The 15828-nt window shown below is 42.3% G+C and overlaps 1 protein-coding gene across 2 annotated transcripts; it reads right to left on the bottom strand.

The window, feature by feature from the left end:
• Window positions 1-1008: 1008 nt before the first annotated feature.
• On the bottom strand, window positions 1009-15557 carry castor1 (cytosolic arginine sensor for mTORC1 subunit 1). Of its 2 annotated transcripts, none has more exons than XM_076150819.1 (9): window positions 15211-15557; window positions 9512-9582; window positions 7634-7827; window positions 6835-6982; window positions 5334-5475; window positions 5091-5207; window positions 4804-4886; window positions 3827-3921; window positions 1009-1843 (listed from the first exon to the last, which is right to left on the bottom strand). In XM_076150819.1, the coding sequence occupies exons 1-9, from the start codon at window positions 15321-15323 to the stop codon at window positions 1772-1774; spliced, it is 1035 nt and encodes a 344-aa protein (XP_076006934.1). In that variant the 5' UTR covers window positions 15324-15557; the 3' UTR covers window positions 1009-1771. The 2 variants fall into 2 exon arrangements, with proteins under 2 accessions (XP_076006934.1, XP_076006935.1); XM_076150820.1 differs by having other exon boundaries at window positions 5334-5457; window positions 15211-15556.
• Window positions 15558-15828: the final 271 nt, after the last annotated feature.

The raw sequence follows: 15828 nt of genomic DNA, 5'->3' as shown, positions 1-15828 counted from the left end.
TTTAATGATGAAAGTACTGTGTCATCACCATTGGATGTCACCCCAAAGGATTTCCACACATTTAAAAGAGATGAAACAATTGAAACAAAGATAATAGAGAGGAATGAGATTGATCACTATGTCAAGGGAATGAAGCAAAGCTTTCTAGGTACTTCTGGGTTAATGAAATATAAGCACCCATTTGAAGGTTGCATCAATTGAGAGCAAGGGATGTGGTTGTGTACTAACACCAGCAGAATAAGGGAAGGCCAAGATCTTATTAGTAGTGTTATGATTACCCTCATCACATCATTGATTCCATTTCCTTTAAAACCATAAATGGTCTTTCATTCTCCAACTTCAACACCGACTCATGTGTTGCACTGACATGGTGATGACTAGATGAGATAACATGTGTAATATGCTCTGACTCCTGGTGTTGAACGGCCAGATAAAGACAATAAAGACAAATTTTAAAATACATTTGCATCCTCAACCATGAACACATAGTGTACTTAGAAACGAAACATATGAAACTGAAATCATTAGATATTTTCATTTTGATGTCTGACAAGGAGCTGAGATGTTAAACATCACACTCCCACACACACAATCTCATTTATAATATTGCAATTGAAATGTAATGATGATTCAAAGTAAAACAATCAAAAGTGTCTGAAAGTAACAATTGAGTTTGTTTGAGTAAATTATTTTTCCACAAGTGATAATTGAGATATTGTGATTATTATGGTACGGTACTTGATTGGCCTTAAACTTTGGGAACCTTGAGTCTAGGAATCAATTATTTTTCCTTGGATCTTAGCCGTGCTCATTTGCACCTTCGACAATTTTGCCTGGTGAAGCTGGAAAAATGTAATCTCTTCTATTTTTTGATCGCTTTTGCTAAAATTGGCTGCCAGAGTTGAATGGCCGTTTCTTCAAAAGGTGCTCTAAGCAAAAACCTTCACAATGACTACTTTTACTTTTCAACAGCCTTCAAGTGCACACATTTACAACTCAACAAGCATCAACTTTTTAATACTTTTTATTGAATGAAGCAGCACAAAAATACAAATGTTTACAGAATACTTCAAATTGTACAAAATGTAGATGTACCAAAGAAAAAGTCAGAGTGATATTAGCTCTAAGTCCTAAGTATTCACTGTGCAAATAATAGAAATAAGACATAGTGTTGTTGACCATAATAAAGCAAAAGTTAAGAAATGCTGACCCTTTAATAAAATGCTACTGCAACACTGACCATAGGTTACTCATTCAGTTTCAGAATCAGAAACCTACACGTCTCGCTCAATACCTTTGACACAAGAGGGTAATTCCGACGTGAAAATTCGATATAAACACTACTGGAAGACTTGGTGATGTATTTACAGCAAAGTGGTTAAATGTGTGTGTCAGAGTCATCACCTCCCACAAGGGTCCATTACAAGAGAAGGAGTCTTGCACACATACTGTACATCTGTCTTTGTGCTTGGGAATCTGAATGTGCACATGCGTGTTTGTTGCTCGGGTGGAGTTGTGCATTTGGATGTGCACGGGCGAGCTTGTGGACCTCCCGGGAATCAGTACGTCCCACCTTGGTTATGGGTAAGACAGGAAGCCTCGCGCACAGCGTAGAGAAGAGCTGGTAGTCATGGCAACGAGTTGATAGTGGTTAATACTGGCGGCGCTGCAGTGCTAGTCTAGGCACAGAGTAGCCTCCATTCCTGCTGGCCCGCCACCTCAGGCTGCTACGGCTGAGACACATCGTCCAGCTGAGACGCGATGGCGAAAATCAACTGGTGGCCGCTTCTTTCCTCTGATGCCGAAGCATGTCGGTCACGCTCACTATGTCCTCCTCAGGGACCTGAAGGAGAGCAGAGGAGGCACAAAGGAAAAAGTAAGGATGATGAGGAAACTTCCTAGCCGTGTACTTGTCGAGGTGTTTCACCAACAACGTATGTGGACTGTTAGTTCATGAGCGAGACATTTGGCTTGATTGATTTTATCTTATTTATTCAATTGTTAGAGACCATGCAACTTCTTGCACGAGAGTTTAGCTACAAAGCTCAATTTCATCTGCAGTTCCTGGTGATTTCAAGCCGTGCTCACTATAAAATGAAGCACGGTACTATAAAGCACACTAGATCCTTGATGCTGGTTGAAGTTGCTGAAAAAGAACCTGGTACACTATCCACCATTATATCACTCTTACTAAACCTTAACTTGAAATTTAAAACAACAACCTGCAAACACTTTACTAACCATTTCTACCAACATCGCCTACCATCACCTGTCCAACATGTAGCAGGTACCATCGAACACACAAACAGATTGACTCCAACATGAGCCAGTCACAGCCATGTTGTTCTATCTCATGCAGCAACGGAACCTTTATAACAGTGTTTCCTACTCTGACTATTCACTCAGTCTTGGTCATGCTTCCTCTTGATCAAACTGTGCTGCTTTTTCCTGGAATTGTATTTACTGCAGCAGGCAGGTGGGGTGCAAAGAATAAATCAGAGTAAAACTGATGAGATGAATCTGATCTCTCCCACGCAGTTCCTTCCATTCTCTTCTGAATCACCCTCTCTGCAATCTAATTTATCTTTCAAGGGTCATTTTAGAATAAAGTCACATCAACCAAGTAGGAACTGAACTACTATGACACTAAGCAATTTTTCCAGTGATGTGGTAAAACAACAGAACAACGGAAGTGACAGCAGTGGGTGCAGAATAGTTCATCTTGTAGGTGTCAGATAGCAGGCGTCACTCTTCTACTGGTTAATGAGGCTGTCTGTGCCCAACTTAGGTAAGAAAAGACGTAGTGAGATTCAACTGACGCATCCCAGCAGAGGTCGACCCACACTGAGGCTTGTGGAACAACCCTTCACTTTAGAGAATGGGTATAACAGCAGACACTTTCACTTGTGTCCTCGGGAAATCAAAGCGCCACAACTGGCAGAGAGTTTTTGTTGCCTCCGACCGCACGCAATATGACCCAGGAGTGTGATCTTCTAGGGACTGGAATGAGATTGCAGTTGAAAGTTTTAATCTGCGGCTCAATCAATGTGATCCACTAACACAGTGAACATCCATAATAACGAAGAGCATCCTGGCCTGCCAAAGAAGCAGCCACATCTCACTGTGCTGCACAACTGATGGGTTTAGGAATATCTATCTATCTATCTATCTATCTATCTATCTATCTATCTATCTATCTATCTACTGTATATGAGACCTGCAAAAGTGCTGACATGACTGACAGACTGAAGATGACCTTCTCTCCTATTCTTGGGTAACGGCTAAACAATGCATGAAATGCAGTAATGACTTCAATGTAGGAGAGAAGTTTGGTTTTGCTGAGTGTTTTAGTCACACACACAATTTGTGGTTATTAACCACACAGAGGTGGATTACTGGAATAACACTGAAATTAAGAATCATGAAGAAAGTCATGATGATGAAATCTATCGTAATTCAAAAGTGCAAATCTCAGACCTAAATTCTGCTGCCGTGAGCCGCGTTGTCAAACCTGCATGACAAGTCGTTGATAATTTCTCTGAAATTAAAGTAACCACACTGCACTTTGCAGCACAGACATCCGTTTCAAATGCATTGTTCTCTTTTAAATCATGCACTTTAAATGTCGCATTATCAAACACACTTGGAATCACCTGTCTGAAGTTTCCATTCTGATTAAATCCCACAGGAATGTTTCAAGTGACGCATTCCTTCGCGTGGGCCTATTTATCAGCCCGCTCCCACACAAACCCAACCTGCATCTTGAAATACGTCAGTGTAAGCATCCTGTCCTCCAGAGCGATGAGGTGAACAGGTGGTGACTCACCAGCGCATGGTCGAAGCTGAATGTGCTGATGTAGTAGGCAGAGATGTCGCTGTCAGCTAGCGGCCGAGATATCTGAGCGACGATTCCGCACTCATCTACAAGCAACAAAACATGGGAGAGGAGACAGGAAACAGGTGACGATTAAAGGTCACAGTTGTAAATCAGTGAAAAACATGCAAAGATATATCTTAGAATATTGATCTGACACATCCATTTAGCTTTGACACCAGTGGTAATGTTACACCAGTGCTCTAATTAACATAAAGGAAGCTTTACAACTGAGCTGAAACTATGACGCAGCTTATTTAGTGTTTTTTATTCTTTATCATTATTGTAACACACACTTGCGTTGGTGCATTATAAATTATATTGACCAGTCATGCTGATGCGCCACTGCTGTCTAGTGGAGAACAAAACGACTCACAACAAGGTTTCAAATTTCGAAAGATGAACCTGAGCATAATTTCCTCATCCTGCTCACGTCACCATAACTTTTACATGACTGATAGTTTGGTTTATTGATCATCTGTCATTATGTTGTCTAATCAATCCAGCCACCATCCCTGATTGCTGTCAGCTCCCATAGATTTTCTGTTCTTGTTAGGAGGAAATATCAGGAAACAATTATATTACTTTACATATTAGGAATATTACATCATTTGCTCTGGTGACGTAACCCTAAAAGCAAAAGAGAAAACACAAGAACCCTAAGCAACCAAAACATCTTAAAATAAGTCATCTTAATGTTTCTAAATATCTTATATCTAAATCTAAGTGTAAGACAATTACAATACAAAAAATAATTAAAAGTACTTTTTACAATGTGCTTGTACAACGTGTGCACAAAAACACTACAATATTGTTAATAGATTGATAGATCCCCCTGTGACTTATCAGTCTCTTCTTCTTCAGCTTATTATTATTATTATTATTATACAGACAGAGGAAACACTTCCAGAACCACCACCAAACCTCACCAAATCCCAGAGGCTGTCCTCCTATGCGCACCATCCGCCATAGCTCTCCAGAGGAGCTGGTGAATAGAAGATCAGCAGGAAACCTACAGCACAGACAAAAGGACAGACAGAGATCAACCACTGATTTGTACCGCACCTACGCATTCTCATATTTCCAACGACACAGGAAATATAGCACAAGTAGCAGACAAACAACAGATGTAACACATGAAGCAGCTACAGTGCATTTTGAGTGTGTGAAGTGCAGTGTGTATACCAGTTCACTGCGAGACAGATCATTGTCTTACTCTCTCTGAGCTTCAGTGTCCATCACCAGCGAGATGTAGCCATCAATGAGGGAGAAGGAGAAGAACTTGACACAGTCCAGATGTGGGCTGGGAGCTGACTGTGCTCCCTCTTTAGGACTGTTACAGGAGAGAAGAGGACACACATTCAGAAAGAAAGCAAAGAACCCTATCCACTGGTTTGATCAAAGTCAAAAAATAACATGTGCTGCCACCCGGTGGTTGAGACAGGACATGTCGACTGACCTGCTAGAGTAGAAGAGGACGTCGATGAGCGTCGTGGCGATGGAGGGCAGCGTGTCAGGGTCCAGAGACATGACACAGAAGTGATTCTGAGGGATCAGCACCGGGTGAACTGTGGGTTGGAGGGCTGCAAACAGCGATGACACTGAAGGTGAATGAAAAGAGCAGAACTGCCAGGCTGGAAAGCACATCCACACTTTCTGGCCTTTCCTCAGTCGCTAAACTAGAGACCTAAGGCTTTAACTCAACAGCAAAAGTGGACTAACCCTAACCTCTGGAAATTGAAGTGAACTAAAACACAGTACTACTTGAGTGCACTTGACAGCTAGTGTAGTACTTTTACTTTAGTAGAAGATTCAAGCACGTATTCCAGAGCTGTTTCCAAGGCAGCGTTTTACATCCCAAACAGCACAAAGTAGTCCTGATGTCCCTCTGCCGAGCCACATCTCCAACTCTTTATGGGTAGTCTAACAATGTCCCCAAGCCACTATAATCGTTCCAGCATATTCTGGCTCTGCAGACATTCTGGAATACCTCAGACACCCTGATTAGACGCCCAAACCACCTCAGCTTACAAAGCCTCTAGGCTCCTCACTGTTCTTGTGTTGTTGATAAAAAAAAGAAAGTGTGACAATTGAGATGCATTCAAGTCACTTTTTAAAATTTAGAATTGATGAAAGCCTGGTCATTAAAATTCAGATCTGTCTGTTTTTTCTATATGGATTAAAACAATTATTCTATTATGAAACTAAAAATAAGGCTGTCTCATCAGAGTTATATGAATGTGAAAGAGTGAAAAGACAAACACATTCTGAGTGCATTGTACAGTACAGTACAGGATATCATACAGTATTTGGATGCAGTTCAAAGAGTGTTTGGAGCCTATTTGTTTCAGGGCACATTTTATAATATTGCGTAATGTTTGTTTAAGATGTGTTCATTCAAGTGCTCATGGACAGGAAGTGTTGCATGCTGTGATAACTGAAAAAACACACTTTTTGTTTCAACACAAAAGAATGAGCAGACAATACTGGGCAGGGAAGCAATAACATGTAGTCGTATTACCACAATTCAACATCCATTTGTACTTTTGGGTCTAAATAAGTTTGATATTTCATTCATACCATATTTTTTTTTGTGAATTCTCGTAAAGAAGTATTTATAGACAATAAAGTCTTCTTGGGCCGTGTCAAAGGCCTTATTGCTAATATTCCAAAAACCAAAAAATAAAATGTAATTCTGTTAGAATTCATGTAGGTTTGTTTTTGTGATGATGTCATTTTATGTGTTTCGGAATATTTGCTCTTTCTTTCTAAACAATCGACAGAGGTAACGAAGTAAAACATTCTACTTGAGTGTGATATTGCAGTACTGTTTACACCCCAGAGATGTTCAATCGTAATTAACACGTGTATGGCTCTATCAAGTCTAATCTGAGTGTTGTGACCGCGTTGCCACTCTACACACCGCCTGAGGGTGGCGCCAGAGGATTTGCATCGTCTACCTTCTTTGCCGTTCTTCTGGAGGCCGTTGTGAACATCCTGACATAGGATGCCACCGTGCACAGGGACCGACTCTCCTCCAACCTCTCTGTAGATTTTGAACTCCTCCTCCAGAGTGCCGATGACGACAGACAGGTCTTTCTCTCTCACCTGCACAAAACCCATGGTGGGCAGAAATATGTGAGAAATATGTGTAAACCCTTCAATCAACATTCAATGTTTCTGTTTAGAGATTAAAATGTAGATATGGGCCATGCAAGGTCAGTAGATCAAACGTATCAAATATTACTTACTGTCATATGAGAGCTCTGGCAGGATGTCAACTACAGTATTAATACACCTGCTGACACTGTCTGTCAAGATGACACACATTTATGCCCACTAATCAAATTCACTTGTAATGCATTAGCTTACTAAGTGCCCTTGGCCGTGAAGGGAGCTCCAGAGAGGACTAAATGCTGATAGTGCCGCTTCGTCTGTCTGGCACCACACATCAGATATTGACATCTATAAATTATCATCAACCTTTACCGTTTTGTTTCTTTAAATTTCCCTCCAGGTAAGGATTTTTTTATCTCATCAGATTTTCCTGCATTTATGTATAATTCATTTTATATTCTATATATTTAAATAAATAAAGGATACCAATAAATGATGAAATATTCCTAAAATAAAATAAAGCAATATCCCCTAATTATAACAGTAGAAGACACAACAGACTGAAAATTGGACTGTGCAGAATTCATCCTAAAAAAAAAAGAATAAAATCAGAATAGGAAGAATCAAACATATTGCCCCCACCAAGATGAAGTCTGTCTGATAAGTGGAGAGCATGAATACGGACACGTGCTGCTGGGCCAGCGGGGCGATGACCGACTTGGCGATCTTCGTCACGCCGACGGCCTGTGAGCTGCTGGACGTGTTGCCGTTGGAGATGACGTTGAGAGGCAGCCAGATGGAGCTTTCCACCTGCAGGTGCTCGGAGGGGTGCAGCTCTGTGGGAGGAGGAAGTTCACACCACATGACCACATTATACTGTAAGCTTAAGCGTTACACTTTCTATCTCTAGAACAGCAGAAATAACCTGACACTTCTACATATAAAACATGGAGCAATAATGATGCAATTCAGACATCATATCTGGGAGACAGATTAAGTAAAGGCGGATTCATATTTTATTTTTTATTTAATGGGCCTTTTGCACAAAGATTGTTGCTCATAGCTACAGGTTTTCTGACTAGCATTTTAAGTTTGAAATGCTCCAAATTCTCAGGCCTCACAATGAGTTTGCACTTTGGGTTAGGATCATCGGTGCTGTAAGCAAGCGTCAAACAACCGATGAACAGTGCTCAGGCTTAAGTCATATTCACACTCAAGTACAACATGTGCAACTTATACGTTTCCCAGTCACCAAACATGTCAATCTTTGAACTCTAGGAGGGAACCGAGGCGCCTATGAGAATAGGAGCACCTAAAGTCCACCCAGAAGGCTGTGAGGCAACCATACTGAACAGTGAACCATGCTGGTGCCACTGACAACATTACCTGGCCACAGAGCTGCAATCATAAACTCAACCAATATTGCAAACTGCCCTGCAAATCATTTGTGTAGTTATACTGGCACGACACACAGAGATGAAACTTTGAATATGACGCTGTTCACTTTGTTGTTGGCTCCTGTAATAAGCAGTTTGGCTCCGAATTAACTGGAACAGTCCCTGTTGGGCCGCCATCATCATGGCTAGTGACACTAAATTACCCATAAGAAGTTAATGAGTTTGATTGTGCTCTCTGACAGACAGGTGACTTGTGGGTAAGTGCACCACACCCCTTACCCAATGAATGCTGGGATATGCCCCAGCATTCCCCCAGGACCCTGCACAGAATAGGAGAGAGATTTGGAGAGAAAACTTGGGGTTGTGGAGGAGACCAAGCTTTTGTTGACGCTTTTAGTTTCCTACAGCGGCCACTAGATGTTACTAAAGAGCCACATCTTACTGAGAAGAGGTCTGTCAGCTGTTGGTATAAGCGCTTAGCCTTGACAACACGATGCCACCTTTGCAATCATAAAGACGTGAAATGTTTTAGGGGACTTGGGTGTCTGCTTCCTGTTTGCTGCTACAACTTACCTCACTTCCTCTCCCCCTGCGTCCCCTCCTTCCCCTTACTAGTATGGACACCTAAGATGCCCCTGCTATTTATAAAGTGCTGTTACATCGCACAAAACTGGAGCAAGAGGCAGGCACACACACACACATCACAACAAACCCAGACAGACGGACGGATTCAGACTCCCATCCACGTCAGGTAGCACTGAAGAGTTTCCAGTTCATGTCTAACAAGACTGTTGACAAGGACGAATAAGAATAGAAATACAGATTATTATTGATCGTCTGTGCTGCCTTTTGGTGTTTTATGCCTCAATGCATGATCGTGTTAGTAGTAATTAATCGTATGACGTATCAAAACACTGCACAGTTTTTATGTCTACAGTGTGTGTTTTTGTGCAGCCACAGCACCCTGTGAGAGGAAACACTGGAGGAAGGGAAGAAGGAAGGAAGTAACTTTAGACTTGAAACAGATTAGAGTCCGTGTGATGTGATGGTCGTCACACTGCGGGAGGACAAACACTATCAGGGATAGTGTGACAAACGATGCGTGTGCACAAGGTTGTTTTACCTTTGAATCCTTCTTCATCAAGGACGACTGTGTAGTTCTCTGGTGTCTCTGTCAGACTGAAGAACTTGCATCTGACACAGGAGAGGAAGAGGAGATAAGAGAGGAGAAACAGAGTGGATGAAGGGGTGTTATTCTTTTACAAACAACAAGGACATTCAGATTTACATCACCCGGGCACAAATTAGCGCAGCTCTCTGAAATGTGCACAGGCTGCCACATTCAGTAGCACACTAACAAGCCGAGCTCAGCACTATGCCAGCGTTCCTCCTTTGTTTGATAGAAACGGTGGGTAACCCATCAAACTGGGGCACTGGTGCTCCATTTAAAGAAAGGCCTTGAAACATCACCAATGACGGGATCACGTGTGAGATGTCATTGTATTATAGATATTATTGAAAAATGTAGATGTTCTGCCAGCTGGTACAGCTTTCATACAATAAAGCTTTGGAATAAAATATTTATATAGAGTATATATATGTGTGTGTGTGTCATATATTTTCCTTCTGGTGTATCCCAGACTTCAGAGAGGATGATTCTTCCTTCTTTCTTCCTTTGAATGTTTATGATTTGCGTCTCCATCAGGATCGAGGCAATTTGCTTTCAAAGATTGTTTGCTCAGTCTGGTCACAAAGTTCAGTTCTTTAAAAAAAAAAGAGAAGACAAATGGGAGAAAGGAAGGTGGGGGGGGGGGGGGATTGACTGAGAGTAACAAAAAGAGCAAGCAGGCCCATTGGATCTAGTTGCGGAGAAAACGGAGCAGTGAAACGGAGATCTTTGTCGGATCCCAACAGCTACTGAGACCAGTATGTTGGGCAACAAATCAGTTTCCTGGATATGAGGAGCTGGTACATATGGTTACCAGGCTGGCAGCTGTAACATACGTGTAACCTGGAATACAATGGACACGCTGGGACTCCTTCACGGAGACGCACATTCTGAATAGATTCCCCACAACTTAATCAAATCTGAATGCAGAATTGAAGTATATTCTGTTTTCAGTTATTCAGTTTAGTTGTTGATTTGTCACTTGTGTTAGAAGGCCCGTAAACTTATAGACACGGTTAACCTCTGTTTGTTTTATTTGAATCCCTTACAAGGAAGAGTCACCTTCCGCTTCCTCTGCTTATCAGTCAGCTGAAGTTCTTAGGTTCTTACAGTAGAAGCGTGAGACTGAACAAAGTCCTGACTAAGCAAAAACTAATCCCCCTGCCATGAGTCGGGACAGTCACCCCACAGACGGAGAGGGCGGGAGGGAGAGGGAGAGGGAGAGGGAGAGAGACAGAGAGAGACAGAGAGAAACACTGTGTTGTGCTAGCAAGTTCAGCATCCTTTTGCGCTTGCCCCCACCCCATTTCCTATTGACCTTTCACCTTCCCCAGCTTGACATTTCCTGCAGGTGGCAAACACCAAGTACAATATCTGTCCAACTAGTACGAGTGACTCTGTGTTCTACCACATGTAGCGCTGAAGCATTTTGTTCATTTGATTAGTCAATGGACAGAAAATGTATTACTTATATTGAACTTATGCCAAGCGAGTCTGGGAGGTTCTCCTGCTTTTTCAGTTCACTATCCACCTTTTACAGCAAAGTACACAGCACACATACAAACATGAGGTTTGTCTAGTAGTATGTTTGTTATGTTTGCTAAGATTACACTTGTGATGATACAAATTTGTCATAATTCTCTGACATGTTATCGACCGAATTAACTGGAAAAGTTATTGGATGTCTGATTGATAATGTGAGAAATTGGTTGTTGGAGGCCTAATCACGTTATGCATCTTGGAGGAGGAGATATCCAGTGAATGCACAATCAGACAGTAGGATTCAATTGATCTTACTTCTTTTTTAAACTACATATCAAACCTTCAATGCAGCCAAACATCAGTAGAGGCTGGAGAAGCAAAATGGCCTTTGCATGTGTGAAACAAATGTGCACGGCTGATTTCCTGTTTGTAAAAATATGTCTCGCTATGATGCTGACGGCGCATTGGGAAATGAACTTAACGCCTTATTCAGTTTCTGTTCACACTTTGCCTCAGCAGCATTAGCGGTTAATGAGCTAGAAAAGCAAACACCTTCTATTGAAGCATGAAGGAAAACAACCCCAAAGAGAAAACAGAGCAACAGGTAGCGAGGAGGCGACTGAGTGGGGAAGGAGGGACAGGGTTGTGTGACTGTTGGGGTGGGTTCGGGTCTTTGGGTGAGATATCGTCTCTTTTGGTTTTTCTCCTCTCTCCCTCCTCGTGCGTCCTCTTCTCCCCTATTTGTTCTGTACCTATGAGATCATTGAACCAACAACACTGAAATCACCCAGGACTCAGCGTCCACACTACTGTTTCATGTTTACACAACCTTCGGCGGCCGTGGCTTTCTGCTGTTGCCCTGTCTGTCACCCTATTGTTTCAGATTACATGAACATTACATTGCCTATTTTGCCTCAGGATTTCAGTTCTCCTTTCTCTCCCCTTCTGGCTCTCTGCCTCGCTTCGAAAAAAAGTAAAACAACAACAACAATAAATACACAACCTTCTTTCTTTTCTCTGTCTCTCATCTTCCCCCCATCTTTTCCTATCAAAAACAATCTCCAAAACCTCCCATAACTGTATGTGCACTGTCATGTCCAATGCTTTCTCCAATCAAAATATACACCCAAAACAAAAAAAAGCAAAGCAAAGCAAACACATTTCTGGACTTTGAACTGGCTGCACAAAGCGACGGGTGGTAGTGATGACGATGGGGGAGCGAAAGGGGGGAGTCTCAACTGATGCTCCAGCTGAGGAAACGTGATAAGAGCGCCGCAAACTGATGTTGTTACAAGTGTGAAGAGTGAAGCTGGAGCTGTGGCGGCGCCCCGATCACCGACCCACCGGCCCGCTACCTTTCCCAGCTCGCTATGAGCCGACCTATACGGTGTTACGCCTCATTCTCACAGGCTCCTCTTTTTTTGGAACAATGGGAGAGTTTATTCTTGACCTCACTGCTTATTATTAGAAGAAGGGGGGCAGTATGGGGGGGGGGGTGGGGAGGGGGGACCAGCCTTGTGTTGAGCTGGGGAGCGAGTGCCCCCAACCTTGACAGATCACTGAAGCAGACAAGTGGAAAACTCCCCACCGGGTTCCTGGCTCAGCAGAGGCATTGTTTCAGGCCGAGCTGGCTCTGGTTCGCGAGCTGCCCAGAGGAGAAAGGAGGCCTGTGTTGAGCCTGCAGGGCCACGTCCACACACCACTTTGACCCAGAGACCAACCAAAGAACTGCTACTGTTTCCTTTATCTGCTTGCAAATCACCTAGATCAAAATAAAGATTATGTTCTAGAAATTCACGGCCGGGCTTGCATTGATGGTCTACAGTACCAGCAGATGTACTTCAGATCTGAAACAAATGAAATCTATGGACATATGGTTATTGTGGGACAATTCTTTCCTACACAGTGTACCTCCATTCTATGTGCATGTCGATGCAGCACACATGCGCTCATGTGAGTCTGTGAGTCGTGGCTTGTGGAAAAGGTGCTGCTAAGATGTGTTGGTTTGCTCAGATGCGTCTCTTGGTACAAACATTTTGAGAACTACTGTTGCACATAGTATCAAATATCTACCATGTAAAACTGCATGTCTTCGTCGTTCTGAACAATCGGTTAATCTTTAAACCAGATTCCTTCTATGGACAATAGAAGCTCAACTTGCACCCATACCTAACGCACACATACCGTACATACACATTTCAAACGAAAACCCGAGACTTGGTTGCACACCAGTCAGTCACTTTGGAGGTTTATCCTTGTCTCAATGATGCAGGACTATTAGTTTAAATAAATCACATACTTGCTTACATGCAACATGCTTATCTCTATTCTCTACACTAAGCAAAGTGTTGCTGACTCCTTCCATCACCTGCACCTAAATAAATAAGACATGTCATATCATATACAAGTCATAAGACTTAGCTAGACAATTCACTTCCTGCATGTCTTCAGCTGTGTGATCATGTTGAACCTTCATGGTCTGTTTAGCCTCCATTCATTGAATTTCCTACTCTGTTTCCTTTGAACAGGATATAGAAAGATATTGACGACTATAGATGAGGTTGTGTCGCCTACAGACAAGCAAACTTTAAACAAACTTTTTCCTGTACTGAATGTGATTCCCAGGTTACTAAAAGTGTAAGAAAAAACAATATTTCTTGTCTTTTCTTTAGCAGTAAAATGTATTTACCAAATTTTTGTTTCAGAATCGGAAATCCAATGAATGCAATTTACACGGACCCTTCTCGCAATTGGATAAGCCTGCCTTCAAGAAGTGATTACCTCCTTAAAATTCTGCTCATGGTTGCTTTCCAGCCACTTCATGCTCATTCTCATGGCACTGCAGCCCAATGAATAGCAGGGGCCTGAAACAGGGAGAGGGCCAAAACCAACTGAGACAATCAGGCCTGTTTTGCTCCACAATTGTTTGGAGCTGCAATGACGCCTCTGCCCCACCCCATTCCCCATCATATATACTGTAGTTTGACCAAAGAAAGGGAGGCGGGGGGGAACAAGGCCTAACATATCTACTATCTACTCTACGATGTCAAACTCCAGAAAGGCAGAGTCGCACAGGAAAGCGTCCAGGCTGCTCATGCAAAGAAATGCAGCCACAATGGTTTTTTTTTTTTTTTTTTTTTTTTTTAAAAAGGTACTGAAGAGTCCATTTATGTGAATACATAGGTGTGTAGCCATGGAAGTAGACACTTATTAGTAATACTCATCCGTTTGCCTAAATCGTAAATCGCTGACACATTCAAAGTCACAGTACATCTCTGTGTTACTCACTTTATGTGGATGTGCAATTCATCATTACACAGTTGTATGGACGTGTCAATACTTGCATGACAAATGCGACGCCAGAACCGGCATGGACACATAGAAAAGGTTTATTTTGCCATCTATTCCTCTCTTTGATTCATTTTGGAGAAAGGTTTATCCCTGGATTGTGACCTATGATAAACCAATTAAACAGGCCTGCTGCCGCGGTAACTGATAACTGGTAACTAAGAGTGTGATATCTAGACTACAGATGTCACAAAGACCAGAGGAGGATTATCTACCCTGACATTTGCTAGCATTAAAGCTTTTGACACTGTGCTTACTTTGCAGCCCTCATCTGTTCATGGAATCACAGGAGAGCTCAAGACAGATGTTGGTCTTTTCTTCCTGCCATGCATATTGTATGTTGTGCAGCCAGAGTAATGAACAAATGACATAACAATGGGAGGATTTCCAGGGATTTCATAAAAAATGCCACCGGTGCCAACATGACATCCGGACAATTCAGAAGAGGGATGTTGAATGGCGGTCAAGTGTAAACTGTGTTGTTCAAATATTAAAATATCATTGATTTACAATAGTGGACTCTGTATGGCTTCTCAGGTCTATGAATGTATTGAAATGTCACTAAACAATGACTGCACACATGATGGGCATAAAATGGTGCAATATGAAGGCTTGATTGCAGTTGTGCAAATATAATAATAATCACTCTACTCTGATGTACTGGCTTTGGCTCATGTGTTATTAGTACAAACTTGAATGTGGCATCGCGCCTTCTACTTTAATTGACATAGTTAAACAAAAGGAAATATATCCAGGCACATGGAAAACATGCTCACTATGACTCGGCCGCAGGATTATCAAGCTGATTCACGTCACAGTCTTACCGTGTTCTGTTCCGCAGAAATATCAGCTTGATCAGAGGGTGTGTGTAGTTCACCACCCCGTTCTTGGCTATGCTGGTGACCCGGAGCCTGTGGTCCAGTATGTGCAGGTCCATAACGTCGCTGGGTCTGCATGTAAACGAGCCAGACAGAGAGCCTCCCTAGCTAACATCCACCATCCGGGCGTTACGTAGAGCTGTCGGGTGCCTGTGAATGACGATTTATCTATGGCGATGATTGTCGATGTCGGGCCGGTCTCGTATCTGGTCTGGATGAAGGGGAGAAAAACATTCGACGCAACCCGACCCCGGCTCCACTCAACTACAGCACGTATATTCAAATGGGAGAGAAGTGACACGCCTCCTGCTCTTAAAGCTACAGGTTAGACGTGTTGGGGCATGTCAAACCTGCGTCAAAGCGAACGGGATCTTCCGTTTCCGGTTTGGTATCGTTATTGCTTTCAAAACAAAAGTTAAGGAAGTCCTACCGACTACACCGAAATGAGAGTTGACAAATTATTTACTTGTTGGTTTTAAGGTAATGACATTTTTAATCCTTTATTTATTTTCTACTCTGTTTATTTTGTCGATGTTCCTTTGTCATTCGTAATTAGTATTTAAT

This window comes from Genypterus blacodes, unplaced genomic scaffold (genome assembly GCF_046128005.1).
Source record: "Genypterus blacodes isolate CSIRO-AG114 ecotype Tasmania unplaced genomic scaffold, CSIRO-AGI_Gbla_v1 ptg000053l_1, whole genome shotgun sequence".
Taxonomy (NCBI): domain Eukaryota; kingdom Metazoa; phylum Chordata; class Actinopteri; order Ophidiiformes; family Ophidiidae; genus Genypterus; species Genypterus blacodes.
Note: the sequence above shows the minus strand (reverse complement) of the source record. Positions and strands in the feature narration are given on the sequence as shown.

Excerpts from the sequence above, each read along its gene's own strand:
- castor1 (XM_076150819.1), bottom strand. The coding sequence starts at position 15,323 with ATGGACCTGCACATACTGGACCACAGGCTCCGGGTCACCAGCATAGCC. Across the intron at positions 6,983-7,633 it reads ATCAGACAGACTTCATCTTG|GTGAGAGAGAAAGACCTGTC; the intron begins GTGGGGGCAATA and ends GGTTTTGTGCAG. Across the intron at positions 5,208-5,333 it reads GTCCTCTTCTACTCTAGCAG|TCCTAAAGAGGGAGCACAGT; the intron begins GTCAGTCGACAT and ends CTCCTGTAACAG.